Consider the following 21,468-nt stretch of genomic DNA (forward strand, 5'->3'; position numbering starts at 1 on the left):
TATCGTAACACTCATGTTGAACTGAGACTGACATTTATATTTTTAGTTTATTTCACTGGTTCTGATATTTTGCAGCAGTTGGTCTGCACTGATGAAATGCAATCTAAAAATACAACATGCTGTGGGTTTATAGAGGACTATGTGAATGTGTTTCTGTGGCCAGTCAGAAGCTGTTATTTTATATTGATGCTGCTTTGGTTTCCTGACATGTGTGTGACGTGTCAAAGACGAGTGTTTGTTAAAGTCAGGTAGATGTAGTCTCTGGAGGCATTTCTGCCAGTTCAGTTGTGACTCGATTTCATCATGACTGGACATCTATCGTTTGTCATCCTTCTCTGTAAGTTAAACTTTCTCTCATATATATTGTTTAAATGTGAATACTGCTACTTACACTTAATAGAAATGTAAAGTTGAATTTTTAATCTTTCTAATGTAATATTACTATTGGAACTATTTAATTTATTAACTAATTGTTTCTCCAACAGATTCTTTCTGTGAGATCAAAGGTCAGTCTATGAATTTGATATTGCTTTTGACAGTCACTTTTATCGATATTTAACATAATTCATACACATACAGTTCGCTCCAGAAATAGGTGCGCAGAGACAACAGGGGCTCAAAAGCAATTGGACAACAATTTAAATTAATAACTCAAAATAAGATGTTAATTTCTAATACTTGGTACTCTTTGCTGTCCATAACGGCCTGTAGTCGAACTCATGGACATCAGCAGATACTGGGTTTCCTCCTTTTTAATGCTCTGCCAGGCCTTTTTTGCAGCAGCCTTCAGTTGTTGTTCGTTTGTGGGTCTTTCTGTCCAAAGTTTAGTCTCCAGCAAGTGAAATGCATTCTCAGTTGGACAAAGGTCAGGTGACTGACTCGGCCATTCAAGAATAATCCACTTCTGTGCTTTAATAAACTCCTGGGTTGCTCTGGGTGTATGTTATTGTCCATCTGTATTATGAAATGCCGCCCAATTAATTTTACTGCATATAGCTGGATTTAAGCAGACATTATGTCTCTGAACACCCCAGAAATCATCTGCTGCTTCTGTCCTGTGTCACATCGTCAATAAACACTAGTGTCTCAGTTCCACTTGCAGCCATGCACGCCAAGCCAACCCACTGCCTCTGCCTGTCTTTTACAGATGATATGATATGCTTTGGATCATGAGCTAGCCTTCCTATTCTTGAAGCTTGTTAGCGGCTGGCGCCTTACAGTGAACTTCTCTCTATTTATTTTCATACATTCTTCTCTTTATGTTAGACTTGGACATCGATACACCTTCCTCCTGGAGAGTGTTTTTTCACTTGGTTGGCTGTTGTGAAGGGATTTCTCATCACCATGGAAATTTTTCTGTGATCATCTACCACCGTTGTCCTCCATGAATAGCCAGGTCTTTTTGTGTTGCTGAGTTTACCAGTGCTTTCTCACTTTCTCGGGATGTACTAAACTAAATTTTACAACTCACAATAATGTAGCAATTTCTCAGATGGGTTTTTTTTCCCTGCACAGCTTAAGGATGGCTTGTTTTACCCACATGGTGAGCTGCTTTAACCGCATTTTGTCTGTTCACAGCAAAATCTTCCAAATGCAAGCACCACACCTCAAATCAACTGCAGGCCTTTTATCTATTTAGTTGATAAGGACATAACGGGGGAATTACCCACACCTGCCCATGAAATAGCCTTTGAGTCAATTGTCCGGTTACTTTTAGTTTCTTTAAAAAGAGGGTAGCACATGTTAAGGAGCTGAAACTCTGAAATGCTTCATCCTTTTGGAATCTGCATATCCTCAAATACCCAACACACCTACAGATTTTGTGCAGACTCAGCTCTATGCCCATTATATAACTAAATTGGAATAAACTGGTAAAAATCAACGATTGTGTCCAAATATAAATGGGCCTAAATGTATGTTATTCTCTTACTTTACAGCTCTTCCTGAACCTAAACTGACAGTGAGCAGATCAGAGATCACAGAAACAGATTCAGTCACACTGAAATGCGAGGCTCCATCCTCTGTTCCTATGTCTCAGTGTTCTTTCTACTCTTCCACTGGAGCAACTGTTAAAGAATTGCCCTGCTTAACGACACTGACAGCAACCGAACTGCTGAAGATGGCAAATCTCAAATCACCTGCTACTGTTAAACTGAACTGTTTTTACACAACGCAGCCTGGAGCACCAAACTCTCCATACAGTAACTTTTCCAGCATCATCATTCAAAGTCAGTGGCTTTAGCACTGATTACTGATGGCATCTTAATGCAGCCTCAACACAAGTAACACATACTTTTAGCATGTTGCTCATGTTCACAGATATAATCCTAATGTTAATTAATGCTTCAATTCTTCAGCTCCTCTTCCACCTAAACTCATCGTTAATCCACTGGTGATCACAGAGACAGACTCAGTCACACTCAACTGTGAGACTCCCCCATCTGTTTCTGTGCCTGAATGTGATTTCTACACTTTGAGTGGAGGAATAGTCAACAGGTTTTCCTGTCTAACGACACTGACAGCAACCAAACTGCTGGAGTTGGCACATCTCAGATCACCTGCTGAAATTAAACTGAAATGTTCTTACACTGCACGGTCTGGAGAGTTAACATCTCCATACAGTAACATGTCCACCATTAAAGTACAAAGTAAGTGATTTTCTATTCTACCCTATTATATATTGGACATATACAATAATACATTATATAATACAATATACAACACATTATATATTGTATAATTTTAGGGTCTACCTTAAAATATAAAGTGCCTTAAGGCAACTGTTTTTGTAATTTGGTGCTCTATAAATAAAATTGGAATTGAAATATTCATACAATATCATAACAGCAGATGTTGTGTATCGTAACATTTCAGTTTTAAATGTGACTTCAGTGGAAAATCCAAAGGATGCAAGCACGACAGATTTAACAACCATCATTCCTGATAAAACATCATCATCATAAAACATAATGTGTTTTAAGTTTGTCCACTATTCTAATTTAAAAAACATTAGTGTCACATACAGTAAATATTATTTAATTACACAACAGTAACTGTTCTAATTAAATCTTTGTTTTACAAAACCAAATTTACAGAAGTTCTGATTCTGTATCAAGATGTAAATAAAAAGAAAATGCAAGGATGTAGAAATGGACTTTCTATTCCACCTCATTCACAGTATGCTAATCACAGATGTTTCCTGCTGTAATATTCCAGTCTTAAATTGTGTTTAGGGACAACTTCAAAGGATGGAAGAACCACAGATTTAACCACTGTCAGACCTGGTAAAAAAAACACCTGGGCACAAAGTTCACACACGTATCTATCATGAACATATGTCATTGTTACAGTGTGCCTGCAATATCATTTTCTAGTTTGTCCACTACTGTTCCACATGTTATGTAATCACATAAAATAACAGGTATAAACCTATCTGTTTTCAAATTTACAAAAAAATATAAATAAATCCAGAATGCAATGATTTTTTTTAATCTTATCCACCTGTATTTTATTCACAACCAAATGAATACAGTACAAAGTGAATGACTTTCTTTTCTTTCATTTATACATTTATGCAGTATCCTCATCACAGATATTTTGTGCTATAACATTTCACTTTTAAATGTTTATTTAGGAGCAAATCTCAAGGATAAAAGAACCACAGATTTCACAACCTTCAATCCTGGTACACTATCATCTGGGGAGACAGTTGATAAAGGTATCCTTCATTAAAATATTTTACTGGGACAGCGTGACATTTCTTTTTTCTTTTTTTTTTTTGGTATTTTTGTTATCTTTGTTGTTGTTGGTTTTTTTTGTTTGTTTCAAGTTTGTCCACTACTCTGTTTTTAAAATACTGCTGCCACATAAATGTTATCTAATTACAAAACAGTGACAGATCTGAATTTATCTTTGTTTTATGACTCAGAATCCAAAAAAGTTATAATGCTGCGTAAGCTTTAGATAAAAACTAAATGCAAAGATTTAGTTTAGATTTAGGCCATGTAAAACCAGAGTCATGATAAAAAATATATACGCGGCGTTTTTTCCTCAATAGTTTCATCACGTTTACTGTCTAAGGACAGCGCTAGCAAGCACTCTCTGCTTATGAGCAAAACAAACAAACAAACAAACAGAGGGCGTTTTAGGAGTGTTTTAGGAGTGACGGCTAGAGAGAGAGAGAGAGAGAGAGCAGGAAAGAGCAGATAGAGAGAGAAAACGAGTTTTGAGATGTGAGAGATTTGTAACGTTTAGCGTGTTTGGAGTGTGTAATTAATGTGTTGTCTTGTGTAGTTAGTGTGTAGTGTTTTGTGTTGTGTGTCAGAACAATGAGGCGACTGCTGTCTCCAGGTAGAAAAAGGAGTGATACACCTGCTGCTGTCAGACCTGCAGGTATCAGGCTGTGATGTTCTTCTTTATAGTGGACAGAAATTATGTTTTTGGAGTGGCACAAATAATTTGTGTGGCATCTTATTGAATGCAGAACAGCTGATTGTTCTGTAAATAGTTTGAAATGGTTATTTAAAAAAATCAAGGTAAAAGGTAAATGGATGCAAATAACTTTATTGTTTGCAAAACTTGTGCATAGGATTTTAAAATTGACAAGTTACGAAATATGATTCATTAAACATATGTGTGGTTGCTACAGTTAAAAATATAACTTTTTCTACTCTGATTTTATGTTTTGTGTCTGATTTTAGATCAATTGTGTTAATACAGTATGTCAAAATGAAAACATGACTGTAAATTTAGACACGTGAGGTTGTGCTGAGAAGAATGATACCAAACAGGGCAAAGTAAATAGTTTTTAAAGGTGAAATGTAGAGTTCAAATCAAAAGTAGTTAAAAATGGCCAAGTATACCCTGGACCCCAGAGGGTTAAACATTTTTTTTAAAGTAACGCAATAGTTACTTTTCAAGTAATTAATTACTTTTAGAATATTGTAACTCAGTTACTAACTCAGTTACTTTTTTGAAGAAGTAACTAGTAACTATAATTAATTACTTTTCAAAGTAACTTGCCCACCACTGCATAGGATACATGTTATATAATCTCATAAAAATAACAGGTATAAGTCTATCTTTGTTTTCAAACTCCAAATTTACAAATAAAAATAAATCTCTATGTGATGGTATGTTATTTTGAAAAAACATATCTCAAAATGTAACCAACATTTTAAATTATCATCTTAGAAATGGTTACTCCATTATCTATGGTAAACAATTTGTTAATGGTTGGTTTCACTGTCTCAGTCTTAGTTTTGTGCAACTGAAAAAGTAAGATTTTCTTGTTTATGACCTCTTGTGCTGCAAAACAGATGTACTGATATGGAAACTGGTGGTTTCAACTGGTTGTGGAGTTGCTGTGGGTGTTGTCTTACTGGGATGTGTACTTGTGAGGAATCTGAAAAGAACTGGTGAGAAATGCTGTTAATTTTTATTTATCTTTTAATGATCTTCAAATACACTTTTTATTTAAATTGAGAATTAGACAAAATTATTTTAAATGCAAATTGTATCAAGGTTTTTCAGCCGGGAGAATTTCATTAAGTTCCATATGAAACATCACAGAAGTTTGGTGTTGAAGTGTCCAAATTCTTTATGGGGCCAATTTCCAGTATGTGTATTATAAGGGTATCGGGTTAAATGTATTGTTACAAATAATTTTTTTCACGATTCCAATTTTCCCATCATCTCTTCAATAATTATCCTCTCACTTCTGCCTTATTTTGTTTTTTCAAACTAGTCCCCTCCAGGAAACGAGCAATCATACTCTATATTCACCTCAGTACCTGCTGCTGATCCAGGTGAGCTTCTTTGTATCCTTATTTGTAAGAATGTAAACGATACAATTTAATGGCAATTCTATAAAACCTCAAAAACCTTTTTCTATAACATGCTTTGCATTAAAGATTTTCCTTTTCAGTTGCAGATTCTACTCAAGAAGATGGACAGCAACTTCAAAAAAATGAAGTAAGTCTGTCACAAGCAGAGATAGCAAAAGTATGGACATTCTTAAGCAGAAGTGTTAAAGAAATTAACATTGGAGACAGTGGAGAAAAAAAAGAAAACAAGATGTACATTTCTAAAAATTTTGTGAGATCTCGTGTTACCTCTGTGAGGTCCCACAAGTCCATGCACTTCCAGGTCAGTACTGAGACCTTGGAATCAACCATAGCGATGGAAGACAAACACTTGCGGGTTATTAGTGTAAGCAGGCAGAGTCGTCACAAGGAGTATACTGACCTGGCAGTTTTGGTTGAATTCATTAACAGTGTTGGGACTAACGCGTTATTAAGTAACGCGTTACAGTAACTACGTTATTATTGTGGTAACGAGCACGGTAACTAGTTATTATGCCAAAACCGGGAACGCGTTACTCGTTACTGGGATTTAGATAGGCTCGTTATTCGTTACTTCGTGTGGTGGCTGTCGCGGAGCTTCCACAGATTCAATAACATTAGCAAGTGGTGGAAGCCAGCAGGTGGATGAAGGAAAAGGGAGGCAAGAGGAGGAGAGACCCAAAGCGGCCGCTGGTCCGAGTGTCAGGTGAACTGAACTTCAGGTAAGAAGTTATGACCTGCAGTCCATCTGGGTCAGATATGAACCAAGTTTAGGTGGAGTTTATTTTAGTTATGCTGACTTTTTCGTACTGCATGCTAGCTAGCATGACGAAGTTTCTATACAGCTGGGTGGTGCTATGTTACTGATGTTGAACTTTATTTTGTTCATAAGGTTAATTATTAGAGCTGCCAACCGTCCTGTACAAAATGGAATCGTCTCGTATTCAGAGAAAATATTACGCGTTTCGTATTGAGATGAAAAGGAACAGTTTGTCCCGGACTTCAGCTACAATGAAAAAGGCACAAAGCTGGAGGTATTCTGTGTTTACGCTGCACAGCTGCCTCTTCTTCTCTCATCCTCTCCCCTCCCTCTCCTGTTTCTACTTCAATCATGAAACTGATCAATGATCAGCTGATCGGCTTTTCTCTCTTGCTTGTTTATCACCCACTTTGCGCCAGAAAGAGGAAACCAGCGGATGTCGCGGTAAACAACAGCAGCACGTTTAAGCTTGATCAGCTGTTGTTAGAATTTATTTAATATTAATTTCTAGTATCAGCTGATGTTTGCTGGAGCCACAGCTGTAAAGCTGCTGGCCATGATATCGGTTTGAATATGTGGTGAGAGGGAAACATGAAGATGAAACCAGGAGATGTCCTTACTGAATCATCAGAGCTGAACAGGTGATGGAGAAACAGGTTTACCTTTTAGGTGACATGAATGAGTTGAAGGGAAGTTATGAACTGTTTCTGAGCGACAAATAACACCAGGATCCTTTTCTAAGTAGCTGACAGCTGGTAACTGTGCAGGGGCGGGTCTAGCAAAGTGTTGCCAGGGGTCCATGTAGGGCAGTAAAAGGGAAAGGAGGGCACAAGGAAACACTTTCTTTTTCTCATTTAAAATGTCTCACTTTTAAAAAAAATAATTATCTGAGTCTTGCAACAAACAATTGATAGATTGATGCATATATACCATCAGAACGGTGAACATCACAACAGCGTCACAACAGCGTTTATTTTCATTCAAAGGCTTTATGATTTTTCCTATAATGGTGGGCCGGTCTCTAGTCAAAATGCCCGGGACGATTTTTTTGTCCCAGTCCAGCCCTGTATGCAGCTCATCTGCAGTCTGGTGTTACCTACATCTTCCTATTCAGAAGGCAGAATTTCCAAGTTCTGAGTACAATCGAAAGCACCACGACTGCAGTTTTTGTGTTGGATGTAAAAAGCGCACATGATGCTGTGACGTAGGCTAGAATCATGGCAGCAGTCAATGACGGTCCAGGCGTGGGATTTCTCTCGTGGAAATATGCACATTATCTTTTCCTTTCTATTGGTAGGTGGCACAGTGCACTTGTGGCAAGTAAGCAAGCTAGAAGACTGGCACTCTTGCTGGGTATCCAGTTACGGAAGGAACACATTAACAAGAGAATTCTGAGTTAAACCAAAGTTACTTTCCCTAGTAACTAGTTACTCTGAAAGTAACGAGTAACTTGAAGTAACTGAGTTACTTTTGATAGAAGTAACTAGTAATGTAACTAAGTTACTAATTTAAAGTAACTTACCCAACACTGTTCATTAACTACCACCTGAAGTACTTTGAAGCTCCAATATCAAGTACAATAAATGCAGGAGGGGGAAGCATTTCTCAATCTCTCGCAAAACTTTTGCAGGATCTTGCAAAAGTACATCTTTTTCTTTTTTTCTCCCATGTCCCTTGCAAGGCTCTGTACATTTGAAATTATCTGCCTCATAAAAATATTATACCCTTATCCTCACTCCTCTTCTATAGCTAGCTAGATGCTGAAGTACCATGATCACAATTTGTGCCCATCTGCACTTGTCCCGGTGTTTTGCCATAAAAAGCACTGGCCCACTTTAATTCCTATGGCGCTATAAATAATGCAAAAATACAGTAAATGTAGTAATGTGAAATAATAACTCCCCTCAAATGTCCTAAAACAAAAGTAACAAGCCTGTTTTGAAAATGTAAGAAGCAGAAAGTGTTAGTTGTGTTAAAATGTAAGGAGTAAAAGTGAAAAGATGTTAGAAAAATAAATGCTTAAGTAAAATACAGATACCTTACAAGTATTTGTACTTTGTTACTTCCCACCTCTAGTCACAAGGGTAACATTAAATCTGCTGGTCATATAAGTTAATAGATAATACAGTTTATTTTCTCCCCCCCCCCCAGTCTGACATATACCATTTGTACTCAACCATCCCCAAGGAGCCAGCTACATCAGCCCTGAAGAGTATGGTGTATAGCACTGTGAACCCTATGTACACCTCTGTGAACTCCGTGTAAACTGCAAATGAAAATTGTTTTAACTTAACTGCATTAAGACAGTTTGATAGCCTAAATGTTAAATTCCTGATTAAATTAAAATGTTTTTAAAAAGTATTGTTTTCTAATGTGTCTATTTTATGCTTAACACATTTTTTGTAATGTTTTTTTTATATATATATATATATTTTGTTTTTCCTCCAGGACTGTATATACAGTAAATAGCATCACATTTATATTCAATGTCTGCAATTCAGCTACACAAACTCACCCACACAAAAAAGTATCTTAATGTGTAAATGATGGAAAATATTTATTTGCATTTATTCATCAGCTTTCCTAAACATGTAGTTACGAGTATGTGGTCACCTTGACAAATGGCTGAACACATCAATGCCACATTCTTCAAACACACTGCTCTTTTTCATGCACCTTGTACTTTTCTTAAATATAATTTGCTTAAAAAAACAGAATAAAGCCATTTAATATTTTCCAATGTCTCACTACTATTTTACATGATCCATTACAGACATCAAAGCAAATTTAGTAAAACAAATAAATTTTACTAAATAAATTGTTTTAACAAATCATTACTGTTTGTAATGATTTACTGCCTAAAACAAAGACCACTCTGCATTCTTTTCTCATTTCACAAAAGTGCATTTTACATTCTGCAGACAATAGCTTTCATATTTTTCCTGACACAACAAATAATCAAACATTTAATGTCTTCCTGTGCACAAAGGCTTGTCTTAGACTTTGAGTAAAGCACTCTCACTTGTTGAGAGGCATTCTACGTTTCTTTCTTCTAATAAATTCAGCACATATGTAGAGCAATTTTGCAAACTCTATTTGGTATGCTCTGCTGTGCGCTGATCAAAGTCACCAAGCACTCCTGTTATTCTCATTTTCTTTTGTTCTCTGCATTAATGGATGTGTCTCAGTGCTAAAGATTTTGTCTTTGCAGAGTACTGCCTGTATTAGAGGTATGAGCAAATTCATGTTTTTATGTGTCTATAAGCTTCTTCTCATTGAATTAGTCCTTACTGATTTCCACTGCAGCTGCTATTGGTCACCTGCTGATGGTCGCTGTTATCAGAGGCAGCAGAGCTGCTGCTAGGGGACCGGAGAAGCGTGTTGCTGAACCGCACTCCATGGCATTTTCCTGTAAGGTACACAATCAATTGTCATATTGCAGTACACATGCTCTTTAGTAAACTTACCAGCTGTATTTGGCTATGAGAGTACTGAATATAACTTTAGATAACTTTTTTAATAATGTTAACTTGACCCATATAATGTTATTTATATGTAAAAACAAAGTGAAATAACTATTCAGTGACATGGATGAGAACGATCCCCCTTGGAATTGCAATGTACAAGTGAAAAATACAGATGTGGACAATCAGGATTTAAAAAAAAACAAAGAAACCAACCCTCTAAAATTGTGGGATGAGTTAACAATTCATAGCTGAAAATTTTAAATATAAGATTTTAAATATGTACATTTTTATTAACAGATTAGTTTTTAGACATTTAATGCTAGAAGAGGATATGCCATCATCACTCCACATTGTGTTTGGACTGGCCTTTCATATACTACTGTAGCCCACATCTTAAAAGAAGCAAGCCAGTGGGTTAAAAATCAAGTACCAGCTCCCTATTACTACTACCACTTTAACTACTATCTCTAAAGATAACTTACTATTATATTATTATAACAATATTATGTTATTCTTACAGAAAGAAAACAGTTTCAGTGATGTTATATGGAATTATATTACCATTATCACATTTTCATAGAGTAGCACATAACCTTATTTGTGTTTCCTTTACTGTCAGCTTTCACTGTATCGATGTTGACCCGCATACATACAGATAGTGTGTGCAGATCAGCACTTTCACATACCTCAGGGTGGAAAGGATGACATGATTCAGGCTTTTTTCTGTCCTTCTGATACTTCAGTCTCTCACATTTTAGTGACTCGTTGTGTTCAAAGGAGTCAAGGGTGTAAGAATAAATCAACAAGATATGGTTCTAAGTTTGAAACCCAACTAGCATGCATTAAACCTCACTTACCCTAAACCACAACTTCAAATTTAACCCTAAGTGTAATCATCTCAATAGTAAACCCCTCAAGATGAAATTCATAATGATCACTTTTTCTCACAGCCAGCTAAACATATTTAGGAAACAATTTTTGTTTAAAAAACAAACAAACCTTTCAGCTATTTTGTTTCAGTTCATGAAATGTCTCTGCTTCATACAGAAAGGATATATATGATCTCAATGGGATCCATTGTCACTGGAGGAGCACTGCTGCAGTCACACTTATTATCCACAACAACCATGAACAGGTTGCTGCTGGGAATCTGCTGTATGACAAAAGATCTGCAGCACAAACACAAAGTCTAATTTTAAAAAAAAGTTTAATGTTGGTTAAATGTAATCAAATGATACTATTAGATTATTATTTCATGATTAATAGACAGTTCACTTTGCAGCACCTGATGCAGCCGTCGCACTCAATGTTTCCGGTTGTTTCTTTGATGGTCCGTTCAGACACGAATGCGGGGTATTCTGTATCACATGGTACCATCATGGTTTTACCCCGAGATCTCTGAGCTGAACGTGAAACAGAGCAGGTTTAACTGAAACACAGAGGCTTTACAAAATCAGCATTAAGCAGAAGAGGTTTTCTTTCTGCCGCTCATACTTTCCAAATATTCTCCCTCTCTCAGATCTCAAATGCCTATAAATCATCACGAAGTTATGGTTACCTTTAACTGAGAGATCAATATTCCACCAGCTGTACAGGTTAAATTCTAGCAGGAAACTAAGAGAAAAGCAGAAACATAAAACATAATCAGTGTTTGTGATGAAAGTTATAAGAACAGAGTAAACCATACTAAACAAATATTTTATCAAAAATTCTTACATGACAAGTTCAGTCAGAAGCCATTTAACTACAGAAAATGGCTAAAAGACAAAGAAAAGATAAGGTCAGCTTTTTTATTTGCTTTGTTTTGTATTGATTGTTGTAAATGCTGTAGTTCATTTTCCACTTGTTCAACATGCATCAGCCACATGCAAATGATAACCACAAACTGAAATATGTTCGATGGCCAGTGGTTTAGTTTGAGGACATATGCAGCTGTAGATGTTGTGAACCACAGATTATAAATATCCTTTGACTTCTCTTCCTCTAAACGCTGTCTGTTGCACACTTACATCTGACAAAGTGCGTGCACTGTCACTGCTCCCAGCATACTCTCTGCAAAGGGCCTGGTAGTCATAAAGAGTGATCCTGAAACACACACAGCACAGTGAAGGTCTTAATAAACATCCGATCTCATCATCATCATCATCGTTTATTTATATAGCACTTCGAAAACACACCTGGTAGACCAAAGTGCTGTACAATAAAAATATAAATATAGTAATAAAATAGCAAAAACCAAACATAGCAATAAAATTAATAAAAATGTCAGTTACCCACAGAGTTAAAAGCCAGGGAGTAAAAATAGTTTTTTTTTATCTGGACTTAAAAACTGGCACTGATGTAGCCTGTCTAATATGGAAAGGAAGAGTTTTTCAAAGCATTGAAGCCGAAATAGAGAGTGCTCAGGCTCCTCTAAGTTTCAGCCGTGACTTAGGGACTGAAAGCAACAGCTGCTCAGCTGACCGAAGCGAACGAATGGGGACATGGGGCTTCAACAAAACAGACAACACAAAAAGTCCAGTTTGAGAGATAAGATTTTAACCACAAAAGTGCCGAACCAGAAATTCCCGCACAGTGCTGTAAGCGGGAGATCAGCAAATCGTGATCCACTGTGTCGAATGCAGCGGTCTTGTCCAACAAGACAAGCACTGCATATTTACCACGCTCTGTCGTTATCAGAATGTCATTCATAACTTTTACGAGGGCTGTCTCCATACTGTAAAAGGGCTTACAGCCGGACTGAAAGATTTCACACAATTGAGAGTCATTCAAATAGTCCATCAACTGAGTATAAGCAATCCTTTCCAGGATCTTACTCAGAAAGGGAAGCTTGGAGATGGGTCTAAAATTTGACATGACTGAGCTGTCTAACCCTGGTTTCTTAAGTAAAGAATGTATGACTGCATGCTTAAATTCGTAAGGTACTTGACCAGACAAAATACTAGTATTGTATAGTATACTAGTATGTTCAGAATGTGTGGTCCGATGGTAGGAAATACCTTTTTGAGAAAGCGGGGAGGAACAACATCATTTGGAGAGCCACACGGCTTAGATTTCAACACAGTTTCACTAAAACAGGTAAAACAATTGGTAGAAAAGCAAGAACCATGCATGCCAGATCAGCAGAGGTCTCAACCTAGCAACCTTGTACACAAAATAATTAAGAAACTTATTGCACATAACCTGAGAAGAGTGCAAAAGAACATAGCCTTCTGTATTAAGTACATAATTTATAGTGTTATAGAATACACGAGGGTTATGCGAGCTGGCAGCAATAAGTTGAGAAAAATAGGAGTGCTTGGCAGCCTTTACTGTTCTCTGATAGACGTTCACAACAGTGAAGGAGAGGAGCCCGTTCGCACAAACAGAGTTCAAAACTGGTGTGGCGTGTTGAAGGGGATAGCTGCTTAAAGTCAAGATGTGCCTTATTCTCATATATAACAACATGCTTTTTAGCCTTTGAGTTTAATTTATTAGGTTAAAGCTCAACCAGTTGTTTAACTGTGTCTCAAACCTTTTGAAGGATCCCATTTGTAGCAGTTTGTTCATAACAGCACCTTCCACCTCTCCAAAGAAAAGCCCTGTCTGAGAGAGAAATTATGTCAAAGCACACCAGAAAGCATGAAAAAAAGGATTTTAATTTGTTTAATTGAGTTTTATTTAAGCAGCATTAAGCATTCACAAAGAAACATGAGATGCAAGCTGGCTTTTTAGGGCATCAGCATGTAAATAGCGTCTACCACAGTGAGGTGGTAACCACTGAGACCTGGTCAGCTAAATGTTGTGTAGCCGGAGCTATTTGTTCTTGGTCTGCAGTTGAAGGTTATGTGAATGCTCTGATGCACACAATGTAGAGCACTTATATTACCAGATGTTACTTAATGTCTTTGGGATTTTCTAAAGTGGTAAATGCATAGTTCACTCTTCCACTTTGATATTTCCTTTTGACACTAATGCATTTCAAGACTCAATGGAAAGCCATTAAAGGAAGAACTGAATGAATAAATATCATAAAGAAAATTTCTATGCCTAAATATGTAATAGAAAAAGTTGCTAGTTTTTTAAATTTATATCTAAATTTGTGCTTTTCACAGAAATGTTAACCCTGGACAAAGGAAGGTCAAAATCTAAAAAGATGAGTATTTTATTAAAAAGAAATACATTCTTCAAGCCAAAACTGGTCCTTTGATGTAGTTTAGTTGCACACAGTACCTGAGACTGTTCTTCTGTAACAAGAATAAATCCATTGTTGTCAATGAGATAACAGTTGATGTCCTGTTTGAAATGTGGATATAAAGATCATAGTCATATTTTCTTCTAATACCTTTCAGCACTCCTCAAGTCAGAATAAAGAAGCTCTCTTACCTCATTATCGCAGCTAATGCTACATTTTCCATCCAGAGCTGTACACTGAGCATATAAAGGACAGGTTAGTTTCATGCATAATCATGAGGCTCACTTTTGTATGAAAAACTGTTGTGACACTTGGTGTGTTGTTACCTGTCTGCAGGCAGTCCAGAACTTCTTCTGAAAGTATTCAAGCTTCATTTGGATCCCTACAGCTGAGAGCAAGACCAAGCAAAAGTGAGCTTGGACATAAGTGCAGCTAGAAACTAAAGATATGACAGAATATTCAAAGTCATTACCAGCAACAATTGGAGATTTCCTGTCATCGAGGAGCTGAATTGCTGTGCTGGCCAAAACCACACTTTTATTTTCTAAAGCTGGAGGAGAAAAGGAGATAAATACAGCTCAAGTTATAGTTTCTGTTCACTAGATGGCACCCTTTACCCGGCAACCGCACAATAAACCTAGTAATGGAGTTCAGTCTGGTCTTTTTTGCAGCCAGATGACTATAATAATTCGGAAATGGGTTCTGTGACAGAACATTTCAGGTTATGATGGCAAAGCCTGGCTGGATGCAGTCATTATTAACAGGGGAAAGGGGGGCAAATGTCCCGGAGAAGGAAACTGAGATCTCTACCCTCCAGATAGTAGACAGCACGTGAGCCACATTAACGGCAGGAAAGCTGTGAGGGAGATGAGCATCCCACCAGTAAAAACCACAGTCCATAACAGAGAGAGAGACGTAGAAAGACAAGTTAATGCCTACAGCAACCAAATGAATTTGCAAAATGTACAGTGTGCAATGCTGCATTGAGATGAACTTGTATATTAGAAGATACAGGAAAATTTACCAGCATTGTGGAGATAAATTCATGTTTTGTACATTTTTGTACAGGCTCATAGAGCTGATATTTCACACTCCATAATGTTCTGCATACCTGTGCTGAAGGGGATGGAGTAGACAAATGTGCCGGGAACCTGCTCTGCTGCTCTCTTGTACCACAGAGGGAAGTGATCAGCATTAAACACACCCTCCTTGTCCTCTGCTGTCAGGAAATCTCTGAGGAAGCATACAGAGTGAAACTGAGGTGAAGAGCAAAGGATTAGATTCATCAAGTACAATCACAGCCTCACCTCACGCTGAATGGTTAGAGAAATGTTGAGCGGTGGCACTCACCTGTTGGAGAGCTGATCAACGGGTACAAACAGGTTGGTTCTCGAAAGACCCGTACGTGTTCCCAGAAAAGCAATCTCCACTCCTTTGTCTGAGTTTCTGTTGATCGATTTTAAAGCAGTGAGTGCATGCCACAAAAATATACCTGCGCTTTGATTTTACACACTTTCCCTGAACATTTGTGACTGATTTAATGCAGCATGTAATTTAAATTTCTCTTTGAACACAGTATTTGACAAACTGGGTATTTTTACATAAGAGTTAACTTAACACGGATGTTCTTATTAAGTTCATACTTGATTGCTTTTTAGTTATCCATGTAATTATTCACATATGACTTCTGATGCACTTAGTTTGATATTTTATTGGCAAAATTATTCATTTGTGACAAAAAATATTCAGCAGCTTTATCAAAAGGAAATTATCATCAGTTGCAAACATGCATACACATCTTACACATTATTCTAGAATTCAAAGTGTTGCATCATATCCTGTAACAGTGTAATAGTTGATGAAGAATTAGCTTCAGCTATATCAGCCAAAAACTGAATTATACAGATGTATTAATTTGAGTCTTACAAGGCATATCTTTTTAAGGTATGTATAATTTGAACAAAAGATGTTATTTAGAATTAAATAATTTCATAATGTGTCAGAGATTTATAAATACTAGTAATAATTAACTTCATATTTGGGTAACTGCTTCTAAAGTATTAAAGTGATCAAACCTCAGCTACATCGAAGCACCTCTGTGCATATGGCACTAACACAAACAGCACTTCTGACTTTGCTGGTAAAAAATGGCGACTGGATAATTGCTGCACTCCTACTTGCAACATGGAAAGTTTTGCAATCCATCATATCAGCATAGTCAATTAAAACTTAATTTAGCGTCGTGTACACATGCCACTAGATGGCTGTTTTTAACTCCCTGAGGCAACCACAAATTTTCTTAAATGCACAGTAATATATACCCCTGTGACTGATTAAATGAACACTAAAATCAAATAAATCATATTGTTTTATAATTTAAAAAAATGAAACATATTGCATATCATAATTTTGAGGTTTGGGGGGGCTTTTTTTAACTTCTACAATCTAATCTTATTTTAATGTTCTTTTATTCAACATGTGTGTTGAGCATAATCTTTATGTGTTTAAATGTATTCAATTATGTGGAATGCAATGTTTTTTTTAATCTATGTTTTTAAAAGCAGACCCCAGGAAGACAATCTGTGCCTTCCTAATAAATAAACAAAACAAAAGATGTCAGTATTTACCCAGCAAACCTGCTGGGCTTCTGTAGGAACCCTTCACCCTTCATTTACAGTGACATTTAAGAGTGCAGATGAATTACAAGCAATCTTGTGATAGTTTGGTATATAATGATAATCATATTATTAATGCTTTATTCACAACTACATCTCAGGAATAGGTACCTAAAGTTTCTTACTCTGACTTGTTGAGAGCCAATCCAGTCCAATAGGCCTCGAGCGGAGCAGTGACCACAGCATCAAATAAAACCTCCTGGATCAGCTCTCTGTCACCTGTAACATCAGAGGATAACATGGGTCTGATTAACTGTATATCCATCTCATTCAACATGTTTTTGTCTTGATCACACTTGATAGGATAATTACATTTCAGAAATTATAGGCTGCTTGTACTATGACTTTTTTAAGTGTGCGTGTTAGTCCCCATAGGGAAATAGTTCCTCTGCATTTAACCCATTCACCCAGTGAAGCAGTGGGCAGCCACCAATGCAGCGCCCGGGGAGCAGTGTGTAGGGACGGCACCTTGCTCAGGGGTACCTCAGGGTAGCCGTTCAGTGGAATCAAACCCCCGACCTTCCGATCATGGGGCCACCACTCTACCTACTGAGCTATCCCTGCCCTGCCCTGACTTGCTTATGTGTCACTTTATGTCTTACATTTGAGGTGCGGTCTGCGGCCCGTCATGAAGAGTTTAATAGCTTGAATCTGGGTCAGGTGACGATGTTCATGCTCCTCCTCTATGTTGCAGTAGGTCCTGCATCCAAAAGAGCCACACTGTCAGACCACAGGCCTCAGGATCCCTGGTGATCACAAAGGGGTAACCTACATAACGCATGAATGCCCACTCCCATAACCCCTGTGTTACCATTCGTCTGCCAGGGCGACATCTGGCTGTTCCAGATCACGGAGCCCTGAAAAACACAAGTCAGTAACGCTTCAGCAATGCTGATCTGCAATGACTGAAACACAGAGTAAATTTACATGTGCAAGGATTTTTATCATTAGAGAAATTTGGTTATGTGTTCCTGATGTAAACGTCTTACTTTGTTGTGTTGGTACAAAAACTCATGTATAAATGGATATAAATAACCAGGTTTTATATATTTCCTGTAAATGCCACATTCTCAGGATACTCACTACAGGATACTAACCAAGTAAGATCTTCCTCACAAGCCATTTCTTCATGTATTTGTGAAGTATTCAGACTTAAAAGTGTAAATCAAAGAGTGGAGTACCTGCTTCGAGCGACACATTTCCTCTGAAGAAGTACTTTCCGTGACCTCTTGAGAGAGCTACTCCGACACTAGAGGCACGCACCGAGAAGAACATTAGCCTGAGTCAGTCAACGTTTGAGTAGAAGTGAGACATAAACTGACGGAAAGTCAGTTTATTATGAATGTAATAAAACTTTTCTTCCACCTGAATGGAGTTCCTTTGATGTCAGTGTAGTAATAGTCATTGTGCATCTTTAGCACACGCCTCTGAAAGAATAACAGATTCATTCCCTCAGTTCAGAGACAACAAAGAGAACATTCTCATTTGTTATGGAGACACTAAGCGTCTTTATCTGCAGCCTCACCCCTCTATCCACAGTCTTCTTCACCTCCATAGAGAAGGTCCCTGTCCTCCTGTTCACCATAGCATTGCGTAACTAGAAGATAAAGCAGAGAGGGCAAGGCTGGGTCACTGATCATACTACCAGCCGGATTTCAATGCAATTGCACTGTGTTGCAGAAAACTGAGCAATCCCACCATGGCAATTCATATGCTAATTTGATCTAATAGAAGCCTTTGCCATTACCGAACAAAGTAATAAATGTGTAATTACAGTGTGTAATGAAGTCACTGATTTGCTTAATATTGCAGATCCAAACACATTTAGTGGTTCATATTCTACTAAACATAAAGGCTTAAAACGATATGAATTTTGGCACATACTATGCCATCTTTGTCTTCCCATTCCACCTCCGAGAGATCCACACTGCTGTAGTTGGGCTTCCTCCTCTTCTGACCCTCCTGATACTGCATAGAGGAACACAGCATGCACAACTTAGTGACCTTTTTAGTGTAATATTATTTTATTTGAACTAATAGCTTAACTTAGGTTCAAACATGTCATCTTATCTAGCCTTATTCATCTGTTAAACATACACATAAGACATAATTTTCAAATGCATGAGCCAGATATTAAGGAAATAGATCAATTTAGAAATCATTATTTTTCACTGTAATCTGTCTTTCATGTTGCACTTTCAGAATTAAGACCTACTCTTATTTATCAAGTGCAGTTATTGAGGTTTTGCTGAGTAATTATTTAACAAATCGACTGTGAAATGAACACTGTCAGGTAAATTAAAAATAATTAATATGATTGATAGAAAATCCACGCTCAAACAACTCTACATCGATGCATTAAACTTTAACATGTCAAACTTTGCTACTGAATGTAGTCCCGATCCACATGAAACAACAAGTCAATGACTACGACCACAGCACAGTTTTAGCCACAAAGAGACACAAAGAACCAACACAGACCAACACACACACACACGCACACACAGTTGCACAGAGAGGAATAGCACTAACACTGGCACACACAGATCCACTAGCACAGCCATAGCTCCCGAGGAACCAACGGTGCCAGGGCGAGCGGCTGTGATCTCTGCCAGCGAGTGTTAAGTTACCTCTGGGAAATCTCAGGCCAGCCAGCCCTATGAATGGCCTTTATCCCTGCATGCATACATCAAAGGAAAAGGTGGGGATTACAGACTATACGAGCCCATGTAGCCTCCTAACCAGATAACACATTTGTCTCTGCGTACCCTCGTGGGAGGTTCATATTTTTGGTTATGCATACAATAGCATGGACAAAAGAAAAAAAGGAAAAATAGGGTCAAGTCAGGGAATGCTGTGAGAATGTTCAGGTGTAAAAATAATGCTAAGAAAGTGAGTTACCAAAGGCCTGAGGTCCGGATGTATCAGGATGTAGCCATTGTTTGTGATGGCAAATACATATCCATGGATCCCTAACTAGAGACAGAAAATGAGATACTTAAGGCAGAATGAAAATATGCATATGAATACATTAATCTAGCCCAAGACAGCTGATTGTACCATATGTTTGGGGATGAGCTTCATCAGCTCCTGCAGAGGGATGTCTGTTCCTACCACCCCCAACAGAATACCCTGGTTCTTCTGCATGAAAAGATTCAAAACACATACACAACTTTAGATAAAAACGGCGTTTAATATTCAGTCACCCAGCAGTGGGAGGATATCATTGCTCTAGTAAAAGGTGTTTAAAGTATGAAAAAGTAAGTTTAGTCTTTGCTTTGCATAATTTAAATGAAAGAGAAGGGGCATTTCACCTTGTCAGTTTGGTAATTCAGTCCACCAGGGGTGTTTTTAAGGTATATACAGAAGATAAAGTCAGAAAGAAAAATACTAAGGTCTGGTGCTCGCACTCTGATTTCAATTTCTCTTTATTGTTCATTTTTTTCAAAAGTTTAGATACAAAAGTGTCTTTTTGTCAGAATTTTTACACCAAAGAAGCCAAATTTCTTGTATTCATATAGATTTAAAGTGGACCTATTATGTTCATCAGCCCTACATTTATATGCCTGAAACCAATTAGAATAGCTTTTTCAAAATTTCCATATTAAAAACAATCTTTAGTTATCAATACCAGAGCTTTACAAAGCCTATAAGTTTATCCATGACCCTAAAACAAGCAGTTTGAGCACCCCTTGATCATTTTTAAAACAACTTTCTTCTGACTGGCTGTTCTTTAAAAAAGAAGATTTGAACATCAGGGGAGTTTTTGCGCCCACATCCACATATAGTGATTGATCTCACCCACAGAGACGCGACACACAGCCGTTATGTGAAATTTAATCATCAAAACACCTAGTAACTAGCTAATAAATGCTATAATTGACTCACAGTTTCATTCTTTGTGCTGAAGACAGGCATGGCCACTGTAGTTGTCAAAGTTGGGCCCGATTTGTCATTCAACTGAAAAAAAAAAAGACAGAAAAAAGCAAAAGAGGACTTTATTATTTATAATAATAAAGCAAGGGAAGAAAAATTGTATTGAAAAAAACACTCTCTCCCCTAGATAGGCTCTGATAATCAAACATAATTAAAATAACTTTTCGTTTTTTAATTAAAAGCTCTGAAACTGACAGGAGCCAACAATGCATTCATCCACAGAACATAAAACTTTCATTAAACTTTCTTCACCATCACATTTGATACATTTTAAGACAAGTTACATACAAAGCATGCTGCCTATGTTTATGTTGACACATTTTGTTTATCATCAGTACCTAAAGTCCTGCAAAATTATATTAATGATATAGATTATGTAAAAACAATAAATCTGAACCACCCAATAAAGTAGTTAATTGGTAATAACGATACAGCCTAAGTTACATATAAGTGTGTTATTAATGTATTTATTAAATGTGTAAAAATTGATCCCATAACACAAGACTGATGTGAAAGGCAGGGGCGGAATTTATTCCCTTCACATAATATATAACTGTAGCATCCAAACAGTCCTGAAGAATTACATGTAAAATGAACTGAGACTGGTTAAAGC

General features: G+C 37.2%; 2 protein-coding genes across 4 annotated transcripts in view; one reads left to right on the forward strand and one right to left on the reverse strand.

The window, feature by feature from the left end:
• Positions 1 to 303: 303 nt before the first annotated feature.
• Positions 304 to 6,397, forward strand: LOC146632281 (uncharacterized). The gene is made up of 10 exons (XM_085354863.1): positions 304 to 337; positions 486 to 506; positions 1,938 to 2,228; positions 2,358 to 2,648; positions 3,234 to 3,284; positions 3,635 to 3,718; positions 5,319 to 5,417; positions 5,634 to 5,641; positions 5,747 to 5,807; positions 5,927 to 6,397. The coding sequence occupies exons 1-10, from the start codon at positions 304 to 306 to the stop codon at positions 6,313 to 6,315; spliced, it is 1,329 nt and encodes a 442-aa protein (XP_085210989.1). The 3' UTR covers positions 6,316 to 6,397.
• Positions 6,398 to 9,919: 3,522 nt separating this feature from the next.
• Positions 9,920 to 21,468, reverse strand: part of cacna2d3 (calcium channel, voltage dependent, alpha2/delta subunit 3) — a 34,376-nt gene continuing 22,827 nt past the window's right edge. The window contains exons 16-39 of one of the 3 annotated variants that reach the window (XM_085354244.1): positions 20,808 to 20,879; positions 19,980 to 20,060; positions 19,821 to 19,895; positions 18,804 to 18,887; positions 18,445 to 18,516; positions 18,285 to 18,346; positions 18,101 to 18,168; positions 17,731 to 17,776; positions 17,522 to 17,619; positions 17,045 to 17,138; positions 15,595 to 15,690; positions 15,356 to 15,477; positions 14,717 to 14,794; positions 14,571 to 14,632; positions 14,436 to 14,480; positions 14,283 to 14,345; positions 13,585 to 13,655; positions 12,080 to 12,155; positions 11,787 to 11,827; positions 11,629 to 11,684; positions 11,356 to 11,473; positions 11,127 to 11,239; positions 10,757 to 10,839; positions 9,920 to 10,012 (exon numbers count right to left, since the gene is read on the reverse strand). In XM_085354244.1, the coding sequence (XP_085210370.1) occupies positions 9,920 to 10,012; positions 10,757 to 10,839; positions 11,127 to 11,239; positions 11,356 to 11,473; positions 11,629 to 11,684; positions 11,787 to 11,827; positions 12,080 to 12,155; positions 13,585 to 13,655; positions 14,283 to 14,345; positions 14,436 to 14,480; positions 14,571 to 14,632; positions 14,717 to 14,794; positions 15,356 to 15,477; positions 15,595 to 15,690; positions 17,045 to 17,138; positions 17,522 to 17,619; positions 17,731 to 17,776; positions 18,101 to 18,168; positions 18,285 to 18,346; positions 18,445 to 18,516; positions 18,804 to 18,887; positions 19,821 to 19,895; positions 19,980 to 20,060; positions 20,808 to 20,879 (1,869 nt within the window). Of the gene's footprint in view, positions 10,013 to 10,756; positions 10,840 to 11,126; positions 11,240 to 11,355; positions 11,474 to 11,628; positions 11,685 to 11,786; positions 11,828 to 12,079; positions 12,156 to 13,584; positions 13,656 to 14,282; positions 14,346 to 14,435; positions 14,481 to 14,570; positions 14,633 to 14,716; positions 14,795 to 15,336; positions 15,478 to 15,594; positions 15,691 to 17,044; positions 17,139 to 17,521; positions 17,620 to 17,730; positions 17,777 to 18,100; positions 18,169 to 18,284; positions 18,347 to 18,444; positions 18,517 to 18,803; positions 18,888 to 19,820; positions 19,896 to 19,979; positions 20,061 to 20,807; positions 20,880 to 21,468 lie in introns of all 3 variants that reach the window. The other 2 variants (XM_085354245.1, XM_085354246.1) reach the window with 2 other exon arrangements.

The sequence above is a fragment of the Diplotaxodon limnothrissa genome, linkage group LG5 (assembly GCF_057381915.1).
Source record: "Diplotaxodon limnothrissa isolate DT_005_m linkage group LG5, D_limnothrissa_male_GT1.1, whole genome shotgun sequence".
Lineage (NCBI taxonomy): Eukaryota > Metazoa > Chordata > Actinopteri > Cichliformes > Cichlidae > Diplotaxodon > Diplotaxodon limnothrissa.

Coding starts and splice junctions, on each gene's coding strand:
- LOC146632281 (XM_085354863.1), top strand. CDS start 304: ATGACTGGACATCTATCGTTTGTCATCCTTCTCT. Junction 3,285..3,634: donor TTTAACCACTGTCAGACCTG/GTAAAAAAAACA, acceptor ATGTTTATTTAG/GAGCAAATCTCAAGGATAAA. Junction 5,808..5,926: donor AGTACCTGCTGCTGATCCAG/GTGAGCTTCTTT, acceptor TTTCCTTTTCAG/TTGCAGATTCTACTCAAGAA.